The sequence below is a fragment of the Geospiza fortis genome, unplaced genomic scaffold (assembly GCF_000277835.1).
Source record: "Geospiza fortis unplaced genomic scaffold, GeoFor_1.0 scaffold200, whole genome shotgun sequence".
In the NCBI taxonomy this organism is placed as follows: Eukaryota; Metazoa; Chordata; class Aves; order Passeriformes; family Thraupidae; genus Geospiza; species Geospiza fortis.
Genome location: NW_005054353.1, coordinates 2,810,733 through 2,836,982, shown reverse-complemented (window position 1 = coordinate 2,836,982; position 26,250 = coordinate 2,810,733). Strand labels below are relative to the sequence as shown.

The 26,250-nt window shown below is 35.0% G+C and overlaps 1 protein-coding gene across 14 annotated transcripts in view; it reads right to left on the bottom strand.

Annotated features, from left to right (window-relative positions):
• Positions 1-26,250, bottom strand: part of RIMS2 (regulating synaptic membrane exocytosis 2) — a 357,283-nt gene that overhangs the window by 168,167 nt on the left and 162,866 nt on the right. For all 14 annotated transcript variants that reach the window (XM_031058961.1, XM_031058971.1, XM_031058957.1 and 11 more), the window contains 4 exons: positions 21,276-21,406; positions 18,452-18,623; positions 17,760-17,913; positions 2,946-3,014 (listed from right to left, as the gene is read on the bottom strand). In XM_031058961.1, the coding sequence (XP_030914821.1) occupies positions 2,946-3,014; positions 17,760-17,913; positions 18,452-18,623; positions 21,276-21,406 (526 nt within the window). The remainder of the gene's footprint in view (positions 1-2,945; positions 3,015-17,759; positions 17,914-18,451; positions 18,624-21,275; positions 21,407-26,250) is intronic.

The following is a 26,250-nucleotide window of genomic DNA, read 5'->3' as shown; positions in this document are numbered from 1 at the left end:
ATTACATTTGTCTAAGAAGGCTAAGATCCAATCCACAAGAAGTGATAGATTTGGTGAATAATTTTTCCAAGAGGTCATAAAATCACAGAATAGTTTCAATTGGAAAGGAACTTTAAAGGACATCTGTCAACCATTATGAATAAAAGTAAATTGAGGAGGAGCAAAGAGTCAATTTTTCTTCCTCTTAAATGCTTCTGGAGTTTAGTTCACAGGTGTGATACTAGGAATTAATTTTATGGAAAGGATCACTGAGAGTACTCGAAAGATGTTGGCAAGCTTACTTCGTGTAATGCACTATTTATATAGCAGACAGAAGAAGAGCAAAGTGTCAGGTTAAATAAAACCTGAAAATACAAAATGAAAGAACTGGGGTAAATAAGAAAGAAAGAAAACTAAGAGAGACAAATGGCTTCATGCAAACAGTGCATACATTTAAACCAAGATAGTGATGAGACTACAAATGAATAAAGGAACTTTAAACAATTGAGGGAATGATAAGGAGAGTGGATGGTAAGACAAGATAAGTCTAAACAAGAAGACTTACAAACATAGTGCAGCATCACAAAAAAAGTAAGGCACTAAACATTTCAAAATCTAAAAACCATCAAATTTTCCTCCCCACACAGCCCAGCTGAATTAAAATGCAAATAAGGTGTAGAATTGTTCAGCAAAAATTCAATAGCTTAAGGATCCTAAAAAACCTAAAGGTATGTCAGAAACTCAGGTAAGGAAAGTAGGGTCATTCATTGAACTGTAAAGACCATAATGTTACAAGTTGTCAAAAGATAAGTTTATTGAATCAAAGTTGTAAATCTAGGTGCTCCATAAGAATCTTGCTGATGTTCAAGCACCTGGTAAAAAAAAATCTGCAAAACTTGGTACCTTTCTCCAGGACAGGAAAAAAATTTCACTTTCAAAATGATGTTATACTGGGCAGTCTAGAAATATATCCTTTGAATCCAGTTATTTCCTACCTTTATTTTTAAGCTCCTAAATTAGATTGATACATTTTTAATCTAACTGACCCACAGCAATATGAAAGCCCTTATTTTTGGGAGGACAGGCATTTTGAATGTCTTCGAGACTACTAATTCCAGACAGCAAGCTCATCAAAGACTGAAAGTACAGTAAATAGGAACAAAAGGCTTCTGAGGATGGTTGCCTCTTTGGTTTCAATACTTCACATCACTCTGGCTATCCTTCCTGTGTTCTGACTGCAATAAAGCAGACAGGGGAGGAGGAATATAAAAATGCTGTAAATTTTCCTTAATAGCTTTCTAATTAAGGCAATAATCTGAAAAATTAGCCTGTTACTGTTTGAAGATAAATGTTTTAAGGAACACAGAAACTTTAGTGGTTTTGCAGGCCTAGTGTTCTTTTTTTTATCTGGTTAAACTGCTGCAACCTTAGCACAAATATGACTTGCCCTGTTTATATCATAAAGACTGTAAAATTTTATCAGTTATTAAAAAGGACTTTTTAAATAAAATTTACATGCTGTTTATTATAAAAAAAAAAAAAAAGAAAAAGTTATCTCATCCCAGCAAGTGCAAGACCCATAGCACGGGATAGTAACATACCAGAGTCAAAAATTAAGCACAGCCTATGAGCTAACCATGAAATAGCTGGAAATAAAAGCATGACTATGTAGATGAAACAGAAATGCATCTGAGCTCAGACTGGTAACAGATTTTAAAGCAGGACCAGGTCAACTCATATAATTAGATAGTTCACTAAATGTCTGGATTGATCAATACTTGGCTTCGCATCATCTCGCAATGTTCAGGATTGCCTACCTCACCTCTTTTTATTCCCTCTTAGTTCCAAGGTCAGCCGTATTCCTCTAATTCCTCTTTGCTGTCTCCCCTCCCTCAGCCTCCAGCAGAAGGTCCTGTAGCCCATGTGCCGATGGGTGGCTTGGACTGACCTGAGCGGATCCTGCTCCCACAGCTGCTGTCTAGAGCAGACAGACTATCCTGCTCAGCCTTTCCCAAACCCCACTGTCTCACACTGGAGCTGGACCTCACCCAAGAGAACCAGAAGCTGTCCAGCACAGAAAAACCTGCGTGTTAAAAATCTCAGAACGGCAGCAGGGCAACAGAACGTACACTGAGAGGAGTACCCCACTCTGTGCTGACAGCAGCAGCCCTCAGTACTGGTTACAGGTGGCACAGCTGCCTCCTTTGGACTGGATACTGGGAAAAATCTTCCTGAAAGAGTTGTCCAGCAATGGAACAGGCTGCCCAGGGAAGGGGTGGAGTGACCACGCCTGCAGGTATTTAGAAGACATGTAGCTGTGGGACTCAGGGGCAAGGTTTGGTAGTGGATTTTACAGTTCTAGCAGTTGGACTTGATCCAACCTAAAAATGTCCATGATTCTTAAATATATTCTCTGTTGTAGTCATCAGAACTATGTGGTTAGGATTTTATTGTTTTCAGCAATGATTATTTTTTATTTGGCATTATCTTTTCACTTAGAAGGGGAGACATACTCTTTGACATGACAACTTTTTTCTCCAACGGGCTCCATTCCAATACTTCGTGAAACAGATTATCTGCTATCTCCTGTCCTGCCTTGAACATTCATGTTTCAGACCTTTGGCAGTGTTATTATTGCATCATGAAATTTTACAGGATATGTCAACATATGTCTGTCAAAAAAAGAGAAATTAACATTTCTGGACATTTATTAAAAACACTACCCTTATGCTGTTTGTATCATTATATAAAAGCAATAAGGACATTCACACACTGACTTTTTTCCCCCATTAGTAATTTTTGAGATTAGACATGCATTGTGCATAATATTTATTTTGTGTCTCTTAGAAAAATATATACTTAAGTTCCACTTATTTTTCATCAGAGAAACATTGCAAAATTCATAACAACTTATAAATAAGAAATATTTCTACTGAGCTTGGAGAAGTAAATTTAAACATTAGTACCTGAAACAACACCAATTCCATCATCACAGTCATAATCAGAGACTTCACTGTCACTGATTCTTTTGGATCCTGGAAAAAGAAAAGACATGTATCATCTCCCTTCCTGTAAGTTAAAACTATCCTCTGTCAATAATACCTAAATTAATGTATGGATTTCATACTATAGCATGAAGCATTAACATCAGCATATAAAGGTAATTATTCATGTTATAATTGTTGAACATATATGACTGAATCAATTATTTCAGCTAAATCTTAAAAGTAATATAAAATGAAATCCTGAAATACATCTCTACAACATTGCTTTTATGAAATATTTTATATAGTTTATATCAATTCCATATCACAGATATTTGCATTCATTCTGTACAGAAGCCAGCATCACACTGTTCATCTTCCAAGTTTTCATATACAAGGCACCATCCCTCCCCAAAGTCTCTGAATAACAGAAAAATTATTAATAGCAATCATATTAAATGCATGTAGTACTTTCTTCAAGTTCTTAATATGGATTATCAGGAGAAAGGGCAGCTTCACACATATAGTGTGCCATGGAACACAAGCAAACTATTAAATGTATACCTGCCAAAATATATAGAGCTAAGTTGGCAAAAGCAGATTCCACTTCCACAATTAGAACCCAAATGTAGGTCACACAGGAAAAGTAAATATGTCGGGTTTTGTTCAGCCTAAATTTACTTCAGTCTTCTGTGGCATATTTGAACAGTATTTGATTGTTGATATCAGGGTTAAACACTGGCATGTGACTGATAATTACTCATTTACTTCTATTAAAAGTGAAAAAATCCCTGTTCTTCAGCAAGATGGTGTGTCTATTTTAAGTTTCTGATCATCTAAAAATGGGTAATTGGAAGGCAGAAACTGTAATTGTCACTACACCTCCAATCACATGCAAGATTTTTTTTCCTGCCTCAGGACAATTTTTCTGAAAAATGTAGACACAAAAATATCAGTAAAAAACTTCGAGTAAACCTGAAAAAGCCCAGGACAAAGCAGCCTTAATGCTCTGAGTGACTGGCACAGAAGAATGTCTATCCTCCTTTCCCAGCAAAAAACTAGGAGAACATGTACTTAGAGTGGTTTTGACAAAAATGAATAGTTTTCAATCTAAAGAAACTTTAGAAATTATTTTAATTATAAGAACTGCTGTCACTTTAGACTGTTGAACATCTGTTTACCTACCCACTAGAGGATAGTGGAAGATTTTCTTTAGCAGAAAGAGAGTGCTTACAAGATCTGAGACTTCTCCTAAGCCATCCTGTATACAATAATTAATCAACTTATTCTCTACAAATTCATGTAATTTCATTTTTAGTCACAGTATTCTCTTGGCTCTGCAATATTCTATGTGAGTAAATTCTGCAGCTGGAGTATGCATTGTGTGAAATCAACTTCCCTGTATTTTATATGCATTATCTCAGACAATGCCCTCCAAGCTTTTGTATTCTGAGATACATGAATCAGCATTCTGTGTTCTGCTATCGTTATCTCTTTGGTTTGCACTTTGTTTGAGCTGAAATATCATTCTTTGGTTCCTTTACACATGCCAACCTTTCCAAATTTCTTATTGTTCCTGCTGTATTTGTTAGTACATTTTCTATTTCTTCTCTGTCTTTTATGAGAAGACAGAAGTCACTGCAGCAATTAAGATGTGGGTGTATGAATTTGTAATCTGGACTGCAGACTATTTCTTTGAGGTTAAAAATTTCTCAGTTTAAAACTTATTCAACTAAAAAATGGTGTGTGATATGTGCTAATTCTTAGAAAACAATTTAGCCTGCCAATACATCATGCAATTTCAGTAAAGAAATTTTAATTGTCTTTATTTAATTTCACTAAAGGTTGATGTTTTCCTCACAAATAGGAAATTAAAGCTCAGGGAAAGTCATGAAATTCTTATATGGTAGCTCAATTTATTATAAAATTTATGAAATAGCCATGCTACAATGGGTAGTGAACAAATATTTTTGAATTCAAGAAATAACAAGTCTTTCTCTAAAACAAAAAAAATTACAAGCAAGTGATGACAATTAGCACTCAGGAAAACCTAGATGATGAGGACAGAAATGAAGGAAAAGGTTTCAATCTCCTCTGATTATTTTCTTAATTATAGTATTACAAAGGCCCACTCTGTCTTCTTCCCCAAAGAAAGGATCCATTCCACCTGTGATGCTGTCCCTGTTGCCATTTTCAGGAGAAGCTTCTAATGGTGTAGTGATACATGTGCCAGTGAGCAAGAAGGATTAGTCCCCATTCTTCTTAGCCACTGATTCAAATCCAGGTCCATTAAAAGAGGACAGTATTTGTGACCAAACACTAAGCAAGAGAGCCCTACTAGCTGGCTGGGCTTTGGCTGGGACCTGGAAGGCAAAAGGCCCCAGAGGGAGTGCAAAGCAGTGGGATTCTGTCTTTTGGTAGTCCTGACACTGATGTTGCAGTGGGTCTGTGGCTGCTGTGCAGAGATGCCAATAATGTTACCCAGGCCCTGTCAGAGAGGGGATTGTGGCATGGGAAGATGAGGGCAATTGAGTTTGCTGATGCTTATCACATGGCTGCTTGGAAAGGTTTTCGTGATTAATGATGTAAAAAGGCTGAATCAACTATGATTTGAATAGATGTCATTTACTCATCAACTAATTCATTCTTATGAATGAATCTAATTAATTACAACAGAGGTTGCTTTTTATTTATGTTTATATTTACAGCTAAGTACATCTGCTTTAACATATTTTTAGAATATTATATTCTGCATTCAGGAGGAGATATTTGCATCTTTGAGGATGAAAATAGTCAGCTGTTGTCACAGTGGGCTCTACACTTCCCAGCTGTGTAGCTAAAATTATATATTGTTGTCGTCACAGGATACATCTGGCAGAAAAGAGAGATTAAGCAGCTCCAACAGAGCACAGGTTCTCTCTCTCTCTCTTTCTCTCTCTGTCTTCTCAAGCCACATCTACATGTTCCAGAATCTCCTAATACCTCAGCTCCACATCATCTTCCAAAATCTAGAGATCCAAGCTTCATGGAAGAGCCAGTGCAAGAGAAAGTGAATGGGCCAGGATTGAGACCTGCCCAAAGCATGGGAGTAGAAAAAGAAGAAAAGTAAAGGAAGAATCAGATTTCAGTGATTTCTCAAACTGTCTTTGCCACTGAAAAGAGGAGAGTATCTTGTAACACCTGACATCCTTAAATATGAAAGCTTGATCTGCAAGATGAGATATGGAGCTTGTTCAGCTCAGATCATCCACTCTATCTCCTCAAGCTGCCACAAGCCAGTTCTAACTACTAACAGACTTAAACCAATTGAAAAAATAATCACGTTTAAGTAATATTTTTCATTTCCTTAAAAATGTAAATTTAAATGATAGTAAAGAAGTCAGAAGAAATTTAAAGCAGAATTAATGACTTGGTTTTATCTTTGGCAATCAATTTTTTCAGGAAGGGGGAAAGAAAGCAATGCTATGTCAATTAAATATATAATATCAAGAACTACTGCCTGGAATACATAATTTCTGCAAAGGAATCAGATTATACATATTTAAAACATCTTCCATTAACTTCAACTAGAAAGTGCACAGGTCAAAACTTTTTATTGAAGCAAGTATTTGAAATGTCAGTATAATTGCTAGCAGAATAGTTTAATAGTTCTTGGAATTTTTGCAAGAGTGATTTCATCTGCTTTATATTAATTTTAGATGGTACTTTCTTTTTTAACCTATTGACAATATAAATGTGAAGATTTAGGCATGTGTCCCATCTTAGCCATGTCTTTTCAAAGTACTACTTCACTAAGTAATTTGGATGACCAATTACAAAAAAGAAAAAGAAAAATTCATACCTTATCTGTGAAATAGGACATTGAAGCCTCATAAATTATTGCAAAATAATATTGTGAATGAAACTGTTATTTAGTATTTAGTTAATATCTTAAACTCTTTGACATATACATTATAAATATGGTCCAAAAATCAAGAGCAAGAGGTTTAAGTCCATTCTTACATAAATTCAGAATTCAGTAAAAATCTTATATTCCAGGATACTGTCTACTTTAAATGAATGCATTGGTGCCAATGGTTTGCCTGTAGTTAACTTTTTCTTTGATGCCATTCCATTCCATACATGCCATTTGATGCCATGTAGTTTATTTATAAAACTTTATTGGGGGTATTATTCACCTTTTGTCTGATAACTGGGCAGTAATAGATGGTGAAGACAGACTTTCAAATCTCTTCCACACAGATTAACAATTTTTACAGCTATGGACTGAAGGCAAAATAGATCCCATGATACTGTAACCCTCAAAAATGCCTTAATTCAGCATAGCCCCAGGGAAATAAAAATATATTTCTTTATTCCATTTAGCAAATTTGGGTTTAACAGCCTTAAACTATCAATAAAACTTTTCAGGGTAGAGTTTATATTGTGGACAATGGAAAACCTCCTCACCAGAACTTGCCAACGTTCAGCATCCTCCTGCCCTTCCACACTTCCCTGCAATGCTGCTCAGGCTACCATCCCACTCAGCATGACAGCTCTGTGAGAACATGTGCACAGCAGAACTGGAAGTTCACAGCACTTGCAGCATTGGGGAAAAACCCTGTCACCTAAAAACCACTAGGACCATTATTTTCAATTTCAATTTAGCAAGTACTTTCTATTTAATTTTTTACTATTTGCATTTTTACTTTCTATTACACAGAAAAGGAATTTATAATACAGTAGTTTCTTAGTATAAAAACATTTCCATTTTTCATCCTTGGGGATGAAGTAATAAGAAGTAAAGGAGTAATAAGAAGTAAAGAACAAAATGAGGTGTTTCATTCAATTTCATTAATGAAACAGTTATTTATTTTTTGCAAACTTTTCATGGGATGCAGTGTTGATGGCCATGGAAAGCTTTAACAGCTTCTAAATAAAAAATAATATGGGGAAAATTGAAAGAAAGATTACAGAATATTCTTTGGTTTTCCCAAAGCTGTCCATGTTTAAAAAGCGTTTGGACAATGTATTTAATAATATGCTTTAACTTTTGGTCAGCACTGAATGGTTGGGCTCTTGGACTAGAGGACTGTGGTAGGTCCCTGCCAACTGGAATATTCTATTCTATTTCACCAGAATCACATTTCCCTTCATAACAACCTTCTAAATAATTGGAACTCTCCCATATGAATGAAATGATATGCAAACAAAAATATTTTCTTACAAAGCAACCAAAATCTGTGGAGGGCTCCGAAAAACCTTCTGCCTTCCACATGACAACCGAAGTTGGCACACAGATTTTCTTCATTCTCTTTTTAATATACAGAGGAAATAATAAAAAATACCTTCTGTGCTTCATAAATTCCCCACAGACATTTCTGATAGACCTCAAGAGAAGATTACCAAGGAGGTTCAAAGCTCTACTAAAGTGCATTTGACCAACCAACACAGTTATCAAAATGAACTAGGACAGGGGGCAGAATGAGAAATAAAATGAGTGTGCATCAGCCTAAATACACAAGAAAGTGCCAAATTTATGGCTCAGTAATTCTGCACTTTTCTTGTGCAGAAAGGAAAAAAAAAAGGAAAAATAAAGCAGACCAGGCTCCCAGTCCTGTCCCTTACAATGCAGGAAGCTTTTACAAGGTTTTGTGGACTCCCTGGGGCAACCAAGGGTAGTGAAGCATGCTTGCAGTTCCTTCCCTGGAGCTCACAATAGGCCTTCACAACCACTTAAAGTCACTTAGCATAGCCTGTATTTCTTCTATGTTCAGAGCTGACACATAAGCACCCCCAAAAGAGTCTCATAACAACTGTTTTAAGAATTTTCTCTCTGATATTCATCCAGCCTGTGCCCGAGGGTCCTTAGTGTGAGCTAATTTCTCATGCAGTCCTGCTGTCTCTATGTCAGTCTGTCACTTTATCTTCCTGCACATAATACTGGGGTTTAGAGGCTTTCGACCAACGACATCTACACTGACAGAGGAGTTTAAATATCAAATTCTATTAACTTCCTACAGGTCTTTGAAATGGTTAGAATAGGATAGATGAGAAAGATAAATAGAGAGATACAACTTCTGGATAGAAGAGAGAGATACAAATTGGAAGTCTTTAATCAAAAAGAAACCTTATCCATATAAAATTTGCAGCTAACCCACATGCGTGCAAGCCCACAGATGCCACACCAAACTTGGTCTCTCCCCATGTGAAGACATTGTAAAACATGAGAAGAATGTGGGATTATTTCAGGAGAGAAAGGAGTAGAAGAGATATGGGAGAGTGACATTAGATGTAATGGAAAATGGATTTTATTAGTACTACTATCAAGAAAGTTCTGCCCTAAGGGGGTTTAGTTTCTCTCCATCATGGTATGGATCTATTTTCATAACAATGTGAGTTTCATTTCTTAAACATAACTAGAAGATATTTAGTTGAACCAATTCTCAAAGAGATTCCAATAATTAAAACTGCAAAAACTGAAAAAAGTCCCAAATGAAATGCACTACAAAATTTAAGTTGGTAAAAATTGTATGTTATTAATTTACTTATATTTAATTAAGGCAAATTCCTCAGATAGAGCTGGATTTGTAATGGGGATTTATATCAACAAGAAACTGTAAAAATATATACCAGTGTAAATACTGATTTTGCCAGCACTTCACTTACCCCATGTCTGTATTCTAAATATACTTACACTAGTTCTCAAACAGCTGTAATATAATAGCATTCCTTTTAATCCAGTTAAAGCTAGACAGCATTTTCCTAGTATAGTTAATAAAGCTCACTACAGCTTTCCTACCATACCTCTACCTAAAATAAAGGCAAGCAAAGCAAGTATGGTGCTACAATACTGCTCCAATACCAATAATGAGACATTAACAATAGAGAAAGAAAGCCAACAAAAGACCTATTACTCAAAAGCAGACAAGAAAAGCCAAAGAACTTTTATGCAATTTAGTATCTGCACAATAGGTAGCAAAAGCACATCAATAAAATACCAAATTAAATTTTGCACATATATGGAAGCAATAAGCATTTCTGGCATGCTGAAAATTTACCTGAATTATATGAATATAAGCCTTTATCTGGAAAAAAAATATTGAAATGAAGTAGTGTCAGGGAAAAATATATGAATCAACACATGTAACAGGGATGATTAGAACTTTAAACTTTTTATAATTGCTGTCAGAGATGGAAGAATTTGATAGTGTAGGCCACACTCCTTCAAAATTATAAAACTCAAGCAGCTAAGAGAAATTAAACCACAAAAATGCCAATCACTTCTGGATCAACAGTTATATACAACAGCCACAGAGATCTAGCAGAGCAATTTCAGTCATTTCCAATTTTGAAATACAGTTGCACACTTTTATTATAAGTGTTTAACTTTTAAGGGCAAAATGTATATTCAGCTGGGCATACAATATGAGCTGCTACCCTTAAAAATATTGCATGCTGCTCTTGGCACTGCAGCACTAGCAGAACTTTCCCAAGGTTTTGAACGCTACTTTAAAATTAACAGTCTGAAGTGATGTGTCAGTCAATCTTCTCCCTCCTGCTAGGTCTTGACCTGGTAAATATGTACATACACGAGAACCTTAATTATATACTGTTGTTACCACTGAATTTTAAAATTCTGATATGAGCTCAATGATTAAATGCTTGCAATACCTGATTTATTATTTGCATTCCTTCAGTCTGACTGCTTAATGTATTTTAGCTTTCCAAACAATCATACCAAGTTTTCTAAACTGAACCAAAGAATAGGATGTGAATATCTGGACAATTCTGGAAACATGAAATGTTAATTGGATTCACAGATTTTGAAATATGACTCCCATAAGATGTCATAATACAAAGAAGGTAGGAAGCCAGAATAACATTAATAATATCTTGTCATTAGCAAGATTTTGTAAATATTTTTATTCCTTGTAGTTGAAAAGCTCACAGACTACATACTAAACAGAAAAGAGTGCCAGTCTGTAAGTAAATGATGCACCTCAGATGATATGATATGACAGTGTTAGAGAAAATTTCAATTTCTTGCCAAATGGTGCTGTTAATGGATTCACTGGATGACTAAGTGCCTTCTGGCAAGTCACACTTTTTCTGACATCCAGGTACTAACTATTTTAATATGTGGATCATATTACTAAATCACCTACTACTTACAACTTCTAACTCTCTATATTTTCAGCTCTGGTTTCTTGATAAATGTAATACATTTTTATGTCTCAGAATTCCATTAGGCAATATAATTTCAAAGTAAATTATAGGGTTTTTTTCAGCATCACTTACAACCTTTTAGATGTGATTTATTGTGTAACTTCTCTAATATTTGTATTCTTTAACACTAATCTCTTCTGGTTATGAACTTCATTAAAAATGATACTTTTTTGGCTACAAAATTATGAAAAAGGCAGTTTAGAGACTTTGTCTAGTTTACCCTGACAACATCAGGTGTTACCTGAACACTAAAGGTGGAAGCGTGCCATGAGCCCACAAAATAAATCTATTAACAAAGTGTAGAAATTATTCATCTAGTTAAAAATAATGGACTTTCTGAATTTAACTGCTGGATAGATCTTCAAAAACATACAGCTTCTTGAAGAGAACAAGAATATAAAATTAATGAGATTATAATGGGATTCAGGACTAGGAAAGCAATGTTTGTTTCTATATGGTCATAACACAGAAAGGAAGAAGTCAGAATAGTATTAAAACCATCTGAAAACTTCATTGCCCAACAGAAGAAGTTTAATAACATGATTTTATCATGTATCAGAGAAATAAATTAATTCTCTTAAACTGCTTCAAAACAAGTTTTTAATTATTTTTGTAGTTTAATTACAATTTATTAAAATAATATTCTAAAATAGTTTCTTTTATTAGAAAAAGAAAAATATTTTGATCGTTTAAGGCCTTTTTAGACATCCCTGTATCATGTTAAATACCTTTTAATTAAAGTATTTAAGAAACTATAGATGTACAATAAAATATAATAAATAAATAATCGATGTACAATGAATATAATACTGGTATATATATCAATATTCTGTGAAAAAAATATCAATGCATGCAAACAGAGATAACATGCCCAAGGCCTATGCTTCATTTAAAGAAAGAGAAAAACTAAGGAAGAAGCATGAAAGAGAAAATTAATTGTCATTTTGGCTCTCTAGGGTAAAATGCATATAATAAATTAATCATGGCCTGTGCCACTGACCATAAAATGCTCCATATTATAATTTGGAAAAAATCTCTGACGCATGTGTCCATTAAGTAAAATTCACTTACCTATTACTGAACAGCATTATCGTCATTTCCTCAAGCCAGGTTCAGTGACATTCATTGAAAATTATGGTGCTGACTTCCCAAACTCACAACAAACTAACAGACAATTGCTGAGGCAGCAAGATCCTGATTCTGCAGTGAAATGAGCCTCTACAAGGCTCCAAGGAAGTGAATAATTTTCAGTGAAGAAGACTGGAGAAGATTGGCCATCATTTCACAGGGGCTTATATTTCACACATTAAAGTTTCAGATACATTTGTAATTATTTGTTGTTAAACTTTAATGATTTTGGTACTACGAAATGTATATCTTGATGTTCTACAATATAGACTTGATAGCTTTACCATTTAAATAATGGAAGAGAGGGATTAAATTAACAGTTATGACATTCCTCCTTGATCAGATGGTAGAGCCACAGAACATTCAAAAACTAAAAACTGTCAGCACTCAGCAATGACAAGTCCCTCTAAAAATGTTTTTCAAAAATTAATAAGCAATAGGATTATTTATTTTTTAATTCAGTCTATAATTTTGATTTTTTCTAGTCAGATTCAATCATTTTTATCATGTTCATGTCTCAGCATTGCTGCAGAAAATGCAGTCTGATGGAAAAATGTACAAAGTAAGAAATTGAAAAGATGACAAAATTTTTCATGTTACTGAAAACACTTTGTTTACACATCATAGATTTTCTTTATTCCCATCCAAAGAATGAATAAAATTTGAAAAAAGGAGTTATATATAGCTTTTTGCACACTATACGCCGATTTTTTTAGAACATTACTGCAGTCAGATTTTGTCCCGACAGTTTAAATTCGCATTACTGTAATTTGTCTCCTTCCAGATTTTTTATGGACCTGGTGAATCATGAAATTCAGTGAATAGAGTAATTGATGAATTTCATTCTAAAAGTAATGAAATTCCTTTTACAAGAAAACTACTCCAGTCTATTTATTTACATTTACTTTAATTTTGATCGATTTTTTTCTGGTCTTCAGATCTTGGGGGAAAAAAATTTGACTTCTACATGTTGATTTTCAAACACTGTAATTTCTAAAATCTTTGAGATCTTGTTATCAGCAGAGTTTATCTCCCGTAGATTTATTACTTTTCCCTTACTGAGGATGCTCAAAATCTAATTTTTTTATTTTTCAAACCATATTGTGAATTCTCATGGTATTCAAAAACTGTAGAGACCTGCTGCTGTACAGACCTATGCTGCAGCAAGAGACCTGAAAATGTCTGGGTTTATTGCTATATTCACATTTCTTCTCATTTGCACACTTAGCTGTTACCTGCACTGCACATTGCACTCTCTGTGGGCTGCAGATCAATAATTCAGACAGTTTTGTTTTAAAGCTGCAGAATCTGACTTAGATAATGAATGTCAGTCACTTTTCAATCCCAAGTACTTGGGAAAGTCTTAAAACACTTGGAGTAAAACAAAATCTGCTTCTGAAACAAAATCAGCATTAATACAAAACTAAAATACTGTTGTTCTTCAAAACATAAAATAACCTCATATTCTTTCTCAATTCACAATACCAGTTCACACTTCAAAAATGCTAACATTACATAAATATAACTGTAAAAGATGGAATAAGAATGCATCATATGCAATTTGATGTCTATCTCTATATTCTGGGCTCATGGAGAGGAACTAATTTTAGATACACAATCCCATGGTATAAACCGTATTGGATTTCTGTATCATCTCTCAACAAACAGAAATAATAACAATAACTCGCACATCCTAATAGCCAGGGACACAGCACCCAGAGCACATTCAATTTTGTATGTATTCTCCAATAAGATTCTTAGCTAATGTGAGATGGAAAAATAGCTTACCAAAAATGGGAATTCCTAAATAGTCTCTGAAATTATTACAATCTTTTTCAGAGGCAATATAAAAAGAACAGTTTGGCTGTAATTCTAATTAATGTTGTCTGGAATTCTGGGTGTATGGCTGATTTTATGGTAAATGTTAAGGAAAATGAATTTTAAAAACTCACTTTTAAAGCTGAGCACAATAAGTAAAATAGACCTACTCATTACCCCACACTGCTCATAAGAAAAAGTTTAAAATATACTCATTGGATCAGGTTATGAAAATCTCAAATATAATTAGCTGAAAGAGCTAGTAAAGCATAATCTTATGTTCTATATTAGTTCCAGTTTATAAGCAGACGTCTGTCAAAAAACACAAAAGAGAAAGTATGGGAATGATTCTTTATCCTAGGAAGTTAACGGAATGTATGGATCAGAGGACTGGGAAAGAGAAGGTGGACAGCTGACTTAGATCAGTCTGTACCACAACACACTGCCCACTCAAAGATATTGAGAGATAAATATATGTAGAAACTAAGCTCCTGTCTCTGAAAGCTGGCTCCTAAAAAACCAGCATATGGGGCTCTGTGGGAAGCTTGCACTTTGCTACTGGCAATCTGTAAATACAACTTCACTCTTCAGGGCTGACAGTCTGCTCTTCTTCAGGAACACTGCAATCCAGTGATATTAAAAAGAGAATAGAAGTGCTAAGTGTAGGTGGTTCTTTCAAACTACCTTTAGAGAGTAACACTTAAATATTGTCTTCAAATAAATATGTTTATCCCTACTCGACAATCATAAAGATAAAAAAGCTTAGATGTGTAACGTAAATTTATACAAACAAAAAAGAACCTTGTAATTCAAAATATCTCTCCTGTCATTCCCCACACTAAAAATTTTTGAGGGTATACAATAAATTCTTTCGTCACTAATTCTATACATAGAGAGAATGCAGAAAAAAGCAAAAGGTAGGAGGACTGAACTGCTCAGATTTTGCACCCCCAAAAAATTGAAATCAGCCTGCTTAATAGCAGCCCAGTACATGTTCTAAGAAGTGATTTGAAAAGCATTGACAAACATGCTAGACATGCCTTGTTCTAGAGATTTTTTTCACGTTGTCATAATGTGCTGCTGGATAACATCTTCTGTTTCATCATATACAAGAATGTTATTGAGAGATACAAAAACATCTTCAGACAAAAGAAACTGATCTATTGACTTCATACTCTTTTGACACCTCATAAAAAGGTAAAAATCCTAGACTTCTGTGTGTTATTAATATAGTATAAATATTTTACCTAGTGAAGGCAAACAGTCTAAAGAGGTGCTGTCTGCCCTTCACCAGTCCCTTGCGATGACATTTAGATTGGGAAGAGCATTTTTGGAGCCCATCTGGTGCAATGCCTGTCTCAGGCCTGGCCAGCTTACACTGCATTGTTTACAGCCTTGTTCAGTTGGGTACTGGACCTCTCAGTAGGATGTTGCACAACCTCTCTGGACACCAAGAAATATTTTTATTTTCATTTCAGAGGTGTGACAGCAATTAAAGAAAAATGTTATTTTCCCACTGCTAAATGGATTCTGCTGCCATAGCTGAGCTCTGATCAGATGCTAAATTTCCAGTTGTATACTTTTTCAGACCCCAGAAATCAAGGATTTTAATTCCAGGATACCTTCTGGTTCTGTACATTTAAATCTATCTGTTTAAACTGAAAATTATTTATGATACACAAGGATTCAAGACATTAATATATTCCTAGGCCACTAGAGAAAATCCTTCTTTAGCGGGTTCCTATCTCTGTGCAAAAGGAAATAGGATAATTTAGTGTAGGAACATCTGAATTCTACAGCAATATTAGTGAACATCTGAAATAGCTTATTTGATTGAAGTTTTTAAAACCAGAGGCTGAAAAACTAGTGCTCTGGGAACAGTCAGGCTGAACCATCTTCACCGAAAAGCAGGACTTTTATACCAAATCTTAGTATTTCACCAAAACAGAAGATTTGCTAAGTCCTTTCCTCTATATTTACAGACAAGCTTGTACAATTGTTCAGTTGAGCACATTATGAGTATTAGTATTTATTAGTTATTTTTTATTATTTATTAGTACATAGTAAGATTACTATGTACAAAACACCTGAATGTCTTTCAAATTTTGAGTCAATATCATCCAACAGATCTTTACTCAAACATCACTAAAATTTGCTAAAAAACAAATCATAAATGCATTCTTAATGTCAGTTATTTATTGCACAGACAGAAATTCTGATAGACAAATAGTGTTTGTTTGCAGGACTGAATATTTCCTGAAAACCAGAATTTCACTAACTTCACATACAAAGAGTCCAACTGGTCTGTAAAAATAGTTGTAGATGGAAACTTCTTAAAATGTATTAAAAAATGGCATAGACCGTATAAGAAGTATAATTTAAAAACTTTAGTTAAATAACAGTCATGTCATATGAGAAGACAGAAGAGGATTGAATTGCAATAGAACTCCTTATCTTTTAATTATCACTTCTTTCATCTTTTTAGGGACAAGTATAATCTTAAAACGTCAAGGCTATGCAGTGTGAGTCTCTGACAGTGTGTCTATCTCAGAATATTATGATATGGAGCATTTTAATCCTTCTCACCATCAAGTGCACAGAAGCAAACAGATCAACTGCTTGAAATACTTGTTTACAAAGGGTTATGTAATAAAAACTCTACATAGGACATATGAAATATCCAAGCTTGTTTTCATGACTACACACATAAGTTTCTGTGAGTTTGTATAAAACATGCTTGCATACTCACATACAATGACTCAAAGAAACTCCAAGTAAATCTTAAAAATTACATTTGGGCTGTTGTTATGTTGTTAGGGGTTTTTCTGTTGGTTTTGGGGTTTTGGTTTTGTTTTGATGGGTTTTTCAGGTGGTGGTGGGTCTTTTGGGTTTTAGGAGTTTTATTAATTTGATTGGTTCATTTGGTTTCTTGGGTTTTTTAAAATAACTGCCAACTGGGGTTTATAAAGTTTATTCAGCGAAGAAGAGCTTTAAATCACTGGCAGTATTGAACAGTTAAGCTGGAGAAACCATGAAGTATTGAAGAAGCAGATTTTTCCCCTTTACTGTCTTATTCTTATGTATCTATTTTTAGTACCATATTTTATATATGCTAGTTTCAAAATATCTACTGATAACTACTATGGACCAAGTATAGCAAACTCTACAAAGTAGAATTTTTAAAGAAATTCCATTTGTGAATCTAAAAACATAAATAATATCAAAGCAAGACAACAGGCCATGGTATTAATTTATCTACATATGATGTTATATACAGGTTACTTTAAGAAATACGAGCTAAAGAGAGAGGTCCTGCAAATCTACTTTTGTTTAAACAATGAAATTATGAACATAATACAAAAGAAAGAGCTTCATGAAAAAAAGAGCACATTGCAAAAAACAAGATAATTTACTCCAGCTGAGAATCTGAAGTGAGTTATAAGAAAAAAATGGTGCAAGGCACAGTGGTTTATACCATTTGTAGCATGTCACTCTCATCAGTAACCACAATGATCTAATTCATAACAGCTATAAATTAACATAAAAATTCTGTCAGCTTTCCATTTTCAAGAATTTAATAGATTTTATTATGCATTCATTCAAATGAACTATACACAGAGTGAAAAACTAATCATAACCTACTTTGTAACCTCCGTGTGGGACTCTCGCCATGGAGCTGTCTGCGTGGCAAATATGGTGAGGGATGGGGAAGTGGCAATGAAGAGACATCATGTGTTTGAAGTTTGTACCAGTGGGGTTCATCATCTAGTAATGCTGTCTCTAACTCAATAAGAATCTAAAAAAGAAAAAATGGTTAAAAGTAGGAAAGCATTGCGTGACAGAATATTTTAAAATAGATATAAAATTTATTCTATTCTCTTACTGCTAAGGACTTTGTCTGAAGTTATATAAAATGTTGCTTCAACATGAGAGAATCTTCTGTGCCTTTTAGAACACTAAATATACCCAAAAATTGTTCACAAAACCCTTATTACCTTATGAGAGCCTTTACAGCTTTCAAATAAGTAAACAAGCAACATTCCAAAGTTTTAGTAAAATATGACTATGGATAATATGGATTTGAATGAACAATTAGAAATTAAGAAACCACATTCATGTTGTTACTAAAACAGAAAAAATGCAGAAAGAATCTCATATCAGGATTACGTAACATGTGTGAGATCACTGTTCGTTTACTACTAAGTGAAAGAAAATATAAAACAATAAAACCAGCTTTGCTTTGCACAGTTAGTAATTTTTTTTGAAAATAAGTATCTATACATGAGTATGAGAGAGCAACTATACTTCTATAGCAACTACCAATACTTGTATACCTCTCCTAAAAATTCACTTTCTTCCTCTCGAACTCGTGCTTGGTCCCAAAGAGTGATTTCTAACATTCGTTCTCTAAACTCTCTCCGATGAACTGGAGAATAAATAAATGTCTGATTCCACTTAGGTTCCAATGTTTTCTTTACTGTTTTTGTTCTTCTTTTATTTTTATCACTGAAAAAAACAGTTAAATATTAAATATGTTCAAAACACCATTAAACTGCATTAAGTATATAATGGAAAATAGGAACTCTTAAATCGGCAGTTCAGTTTGTAGGATCAGGGGTACTATAATCCACATCACGAATTTTCCTTTATTATAATGGTCAGTGCATATATTGAGGATAATTCATAAGCTCATATTAAAAACTCAGGTTAGGTGATTTCAAGTTTATGTGCCAATTCAAATTTTAAGATGTTTCCCAAAAACCATAAATGTTTTAATATGATTTTGCATGTATTCTCTTTTCTTTTAGAAACAGCATTTTATAAAATAAAATGTACTTCCATAAATGGGATTTCCACAAGGCACAGTCTGGCATGAGAACATCTCTACAGACAACATTGGGCATTGAGCTGCATTTCAAAACGATGGGCCAGCTGGTTCCAGTCCTACAGTGGCTCCCTCCAGCTGCAGAGTAGGAGCCAGCAGCTGGTCCACATGAAGGATGGTCAGGGAGCTGGGGGCAGTGCAGGGTTTTCCTGGCTAAGGGCTCCTTATCCACCTGGGAAACCAGAAGCCCCAGAAACGAGTTACATGTTCTTTTCCAGCAATACTGGAACAAGCAGCCTTCTCAAAACAGTTTCCCAAATCCTTTGGTCACTCCAGTGAATCACCAGGCTGAAGGTGGACCTCCACTGTGAGGCGAGGCCCCCAGGCAAGGCTACCCTGGCAGCCTTGGCTCTGGCTCCAGGGTGTTGTTGAAAGCAATGTTTTTGCAGAATATTTCTGCTGGAAAGAATTAATATCTTCTGATTGAAAAAAATTTTGCTTGAAAACACCCACACTGCTCCTACTGAGAATACTGACAAGAGTCCTCATAACAATGCTTATTCTAAACCTGCTGATTGCTGCATAATACAGCTGCCGAACTAATTTATAAGGATTTTTTAATAGGCAATGCAGATGAAGTCCATTTGTTAATACTTGCAATTGTAATAAAGTCATTGTATTTCTGAACTGTTACTTGGAAGTTGGATAAAAAAATTACCTAAGTAATAATATTTTTAGACACAGTGTTAAAAAAACCCATAAAATATTTCTAGCATACTAAAGGTTTGTTTACCCTTGTGAATTGAAATAAGTTACATTGTACAACATTTCTCAATTAAATTTCTTAATTCAAAGAGAATTCAGCATCTTCATCTAATTAAATGCTTGACTTACTTAAGTGTATTTTACCTCCAGCATGTTTCTTTCTACTACACAAGAAATATACTGTTGCTTACTTAGCTTTTAAATCTAAGGAAACAAAGATGAATTTCTACATCAGAAAAAACCCACAATTCTATAAGACAAATTGCTGATCATAAACACATAAAACAACTAAAGAAAAGTTCTGAATACTTCTCATAAATGGTAAAAAATTATAGATTAATAAAATTTCATGTCAATATATTTTAGTTATCACAATTTATATTGTAAAACATTGTGCACACACTTTTGTTAGCCTATTAATTACTCATTACTATTGAAGCAGGTAAGATAATTCAAGCAGACCTGATTCTCAGTTTAGCACACTTCAGCAGCTACAAACACACTACAGTAGTTTGAATAAACTAGGGATCTACACCAACTGTTCAAATACTGGTGAGCCTGAGAAAATCTATCCAAAACCTTTTAATCATCAATGACACAGCAAATTAGGTAGTCACAGAAAATTTGCTTGTCAACATATGGTTCCACAATAAAAGTGGAAATCAAATGGTAATGGAGATAGCTAGCATCTTCCCAGTTTAGCTATTTGGAAAAGCAAAGGAAGTAAAAATACAAGTTACATTCTGTTCTACATATTCAGTAATCCAATGATCTATTATTTTGAGTGACATTAAAGCTTTGAATTATTTGGTTGGTACATTATAAAATAAAGGTAAACATGTTCCCCTACTGACACAATCTGAGGAAACATCAATTAAAAAAATAAACTGGAAAACACTATCTCTTCTGCTGGTCTTCCCAACACCTAAATTGAAACACAGAAATCATGGACTAAGAAGTGAAGGAGCTTTTCAGGAATAGGGGTCCTACCACAGTTTAGCTTTTCCCAAGTGCATATATGATATCATCCAGATTAACATGAGTCCTGTGATCTAGGGAAAATTTTCAAAGTGCAAATGTGAACTCTCAGCTGAGTCCCCTTCAGCCTTAACTCAATTATTCTGTGAACAAGTATCTGTGGGTTTCAGATGGCAAACCTGTTACTGCCTTAGTGTATAAAGGTGGGGCAAACCAAACTGCTGGACTCATCAGTCCAGAAATTTATGAACCCAACCATGTAGCATCTTCTTTGCTCTGGAGAAGAATAACTGGCCTAGGAAAAAAGGCATTATAATACACTAATAACATTCTTTGCAAATAACAGATCCCCTTGCAAAGACATATGTTTATCTTTCCTTTCCTTTTCTATTCAGTATTTTATAATATAACCAGGGAAAGCAAGCTTCTGCTAAGTGTTCAAAGACACCTTGCTGTTACATACCATGTTCAACACAAGATCTCAACACTGTAAGCCTTTATTCATGTGAGCATGGCTGATAAACTCAGCTGTGCATGTCACCTGAGTATCAGACTAATTCAAATATTCCTTGTCTTTGTGTTCACCCTACCTTCTGTCTGGAAGAAAGTAAATTTTAACATAAGGATTCCTTGGCCTCCCATCTTCCCTTGAAGGAAGATCCTTTGCTCCCAGTATGGTCACTATTAACTGATGACCAACCTTGTCATACCACAGTTTTATCTGTAGGAAGAAAATATTAATTAGTAAACTCATTTCTACAATGAAGTTGTATATTAATCCTTAAAAATAATTTTGCTCATGAGCTTCTATTTATATTGGTTACTTAAACAGAAAATATTACATTCTACTTTTCATTTATAACAAAGAATAAAAATAAGTTAATATTGTAATAGCTTCAGTATATACCAGGAGTTACTCTTTTTTTAAAAACCTGTACTATAAGTACCTTATTTCACACTAATTGTTTTTCACATGGTGCTCTGGTTAGGATTATTCTCCCTTGTATTGTATTACTTGCATTATTAATGTATAGTATTCATATATATACATCTCTGAGGAGTTTATGCACAATGAATTAATAATTTTTCATCTGATGTTGTGCTAAAGAGACTATGGGATAAACCCATAAATATTTCATATCACTTAATATTTTTCAACACATATACACTTATTCTGAAATCATATAAGTCCTCCATAAATACTGAGAGGAAGGCTCAGTAATCCAACCCTCTTCATAGTCCAACTCAGCAACAAGATAAAAACCACTATTATTCATTTGTAGGAATTGTTATTAACCAGTCTAAGGCTTGATTTGCTATCCTTTTTTACTACAGTCATCACAAGCTGCTATTTAGCTATTTCAGTTTGAATTCTACGACTGCAAGTACATCAGCCAAGAAAGGGATATAACTACTCCAGAGCAGTCACTGCAGAAGGGGGAAATGGTGCAGTTAGGGCAAAACAAAGCCTTCCAAATGGCCAGGGAGCCACTGCATGCTAGTAGCACTGCAGTGTCACTAGCTGCAGCTTACTGAGGAGCCTCTCTTCATGAGGACTTTGCCCGAGACAGGACAAACCAGGACGTTTAAAGAAAACAGTGACCCTGCCTGAACTTAAGGGACTCAGAGAGGATAATGCCCAGCTGCACACCTAACCAGGCAATACACCTTTAGGCATGAATATACCCTAGCTAAGGTAGACATAAAGAGGGGAAGGTGCATTTTCTGTGGAAACAATCTCAATTTCAGCGACAGGGTTTTCTTCTGCTATCATAGCTCCTCATCTTCAACATTTCAGTCTCCTAAAGAAAGGTCTTGATGTAATTCTCAAGACTTTTAACCCATAAAGAACAGGCTAATTTAGCTCTCTGCCATTCCTAATACCTCACTAAGTGAGATTACACTAAGACACACCAACTCGGTTATTGGTGGCAGCGTACTTCTTCCTTCACTGCTTCAGATGTTGCAATTCCTGTAGCCACTAGCCATTTAAGTGGATATTAAAAATGGGATATTTGTCCTCCATTACCCTGTCATTAGCCCTGCTACAGACTTCAAAGGTTTCTGGTACTAATAGTTAAAGGGCCCTGTGGCTAATCACCTCAGTGTGAATGTTGTTCCTACATTTTTGCAAGCCAGGGGCTTTGACAGTATTTTTTCTACACTGAGAATTATCTGGACTTCTAGCAATCTCCATCCAGCTACAGATCAAAAGCAGAAAGCTTTGTACCAACAGTACACCTTTAATGACCTATGAAGTGCAAATCAACTTAAATGTTCTTTGACACTAAATATATCCACCCGCAGGTTTCCTTGGGAGTCCTGAAGCAAAAGACTGACTTGGCTAGTCCCACATCTCAAGGGGAATAGCACTGAAGACAATCTTCTTCATTTTCTTTTTGTGGAAAATTATGCTTGCTTAAGGAGAATGAAATACATTTGTGATACAGATACTACCACAAACTGTGACTGATGAATGTGAAATCATCTAGATATAGGTACCAAGAATACAACCAGAATTATGTGTTCATATGCAAGCCAAATATATTTGTTTCAGACTGAATTTTTACAGGAAAACTTCAGTCAAAATATTTAGAGAATTACTTAAACAGAAACTGAAATCATCTGACACCACTTCATTGAGATGCTTTAACAACTGTAGTTTGAAACAAGAGCTCAACATTTGCATTGACTTGTAACTTCTGCTTTTCCCTTGATGCTCTGAAACAAAAAATTGGAAAAGCTTGAACTTAATGGGCATATTTTCCCTCTAATGCTCTTTAATTTGCCTTGTTACGGGAAAAGCCAGGGGTCAGAATTAGGATCAGAAAGCTCTCTCTCCCCTGTATTCACACTGCTAGCACTCCAATACACAGCACAGGTACTTGTAACCCAAGCAGTCAAACGACTGATGCAAGGAGAAGAAGGGAAGAAACTGTGAGAGAATGGTCAAAGAAGCCTATAGTGGGGAGAATGGGATTGCATTCTTACGGTATTAGAAGAAGGAAGAAGTGACAAAAAAAAGTTGCTTTATAATTACAGCGAAAGTAAAATAGACAGGATACTTCTTGGTGAAACACTGGAAGAATGGAACCACTAATGTCAGGGACCAGAGATTAACAAAAGGGCTAAAATAGAATGAATGAGAGAAATGCTATGAGATGACAAAATAACTAGCCATGTTAACTGGCACAAAATATGTTGAAGGAGAGACTGGGCTGAACAAAAATCTAGCAAGATTTGTTTACAAACACACACACTTATATAAATTTAGAACATCTAAGAAACTTCAGCAAAGCAATCCTGATCGAAATGAAGGAAAGGGAAAGCTAAACTAACAGCACATAAAATATGCTATATAAAAAATCATGCTAGCTGGAGCTAATGTTGAGACTAACACCTGAACAAAACTTTCTTGAATGGGATTTTGTCTGTCTAGGTTACTTATGATGTAGTCACCTAAGATTCACTTGGAAGTGATGCAACCTGAGTACTTTCCCACTTTGCACTGAAGTTCTGGAGAACAATTAGCCACACACATGCTCATATACTTTCCTTCCCTGGGCTCCCTCAGCAGCCAGACATGCACCTAATGCTTTATTAAGCTTTTGCTGTGACCTACATTCAGGCAAACAAGCATCTAAATTCAGTGCATCCTAATACTGAGATGCACTGAGATGGTCTGTTATTCACAGAGGGGTGCATCTGCTGCAGACAGGCTGCCAGGTAGGAATAACTGCCACAGAGTGCAGGAAACAGGAACCCTTCTGCACTCAGAGGATTGAAGGAAACAGAGATGTGGGTGTGACTCCAGTTTCATTCTCAGGTTTTTAACCAGAAGTGGTCTAATACAAGAGCAATACGGGTCTGGAACCTGCTATGCTAAACTGAAGCATGCTTTGATAACACCACACACTACTATTCCCACCCAAAGTGTGCCTCGGCTCCAGATGAGACTTTGTACTCCACAGAAGAATGGGATGTGGCATAGCTTGATAATAAAGGCACTATTTTGATACACAGGTTCAATCTCTTCAGTCTAAACAGTATTTAAACAGCAGCATATGTCCTGTTTCTGGAATAAGCTTCCTACACAAACAGTATATAAAAGCTGACTGCTGCTGTTACATTCTGAGAAGTGAGGATGCAGGTATCTAGTACATCTAGCTAGCATTCCTGGTTCACAGAATGACAGAATAATGGGTAAGGTTGGTCCTCTGTAGCCTCAGTAGAAGGTGGCTCCCCTGGAGAATCAACTCATCCTCTGGAGCAGCCTTAGTTTCAAATAGATTTAATGGGCTTAGGTGTCTTCTATATGGGTTAATCACCCACTGCAGGTATTGAGGTACTTAGATCTTTCCTTCAACTGTACAAGTGAAAGCTCTTCCTCAAGATACCTCAAATTTATTTGAAGTTAGTATAAGTTATATAAATTAAGAATATAAATTCAACTGACTAGATTTCATTTTTTTCTATTAGATCTCATTTTCACTAAAAATTTTAGAGCACTGACTGATGTCAGAGTTTAGAAAAGAAGTAATCATGTATAAGAACCCCTACTCTTATTCCCCCTGATGAGGGAATCAGTTAAGAAATTCTAGAAAATATTATTGTTGGACTTCCTATACTCTGGTCTCATGAACTGACTGTTTGCTCAACTATGCAATTCTAATGTAGTTTTATACACAGGACATACAGGCAAAACATATCTTCAGTCATAATTTAGATTTAGAAACAGAGAATATTTGAAGTTTTAAATCCTGTGCTACAGTTATGTCTTTGTTATATAAGGGTTACTTGGTGAATTTCATGAAAAGAGATAAAACTTGTGCCACTGGGAGAGACCATCTGCCCTGCAGCTGATTTTTACCACCACAACCTACTCAAAAATCACTGGCTTTTAGAGACAGCTGGCCAGGCATTTTTTTTTCTTCTGTTGCTCATTATAATTTTTCATATAACCTACATAGATGTTTATTATGTTTATTATTATTTTTAAATTATATACTACTTTTCTTTCTCACATTATTCTGAAACCAAAGATATACCAGTGGGATTTGCTGTTTGAAAAAAAAAACCCAGTTTATTTTTAAAAATACTTGCAGTAATCTTTTTATTGGACTTAAGCTTATGTAGATGCTGAAACTGCCCTTAGGTGGTGATGTCTTTGGCATAGCTGAGGCCAGTTTTGAATATTGTTAAACACACCTCTAAAAAATCCTGAGCACTGAGGGTTGCTAAATCAAACTACTATTGCTTTCTGCTTCAGCTGCTGTCTAATATGCTTGAACAGCTACAAGAAAAGGCTGTCAAATGGAGAAGCTTGTAGGATATAAAGGCCAGGAAATTATAGAAGCATTTAGGCTGCCCTAATCGATGTTTCTTTTTTAAAGATGTCTCTTTTTTAGTGGTTTTACCTTTTACATATTTTTATACATGATCAAATATATTGATGTTCTGTACTAAAGCCCAAAGGATGACTGAAATTCTTGAAGTTAGATAAAACCCAAAGGTAACTCTGGCTCAAAAGCATGCTTTGCCAAGTAAACAAGAGATACTGCATAG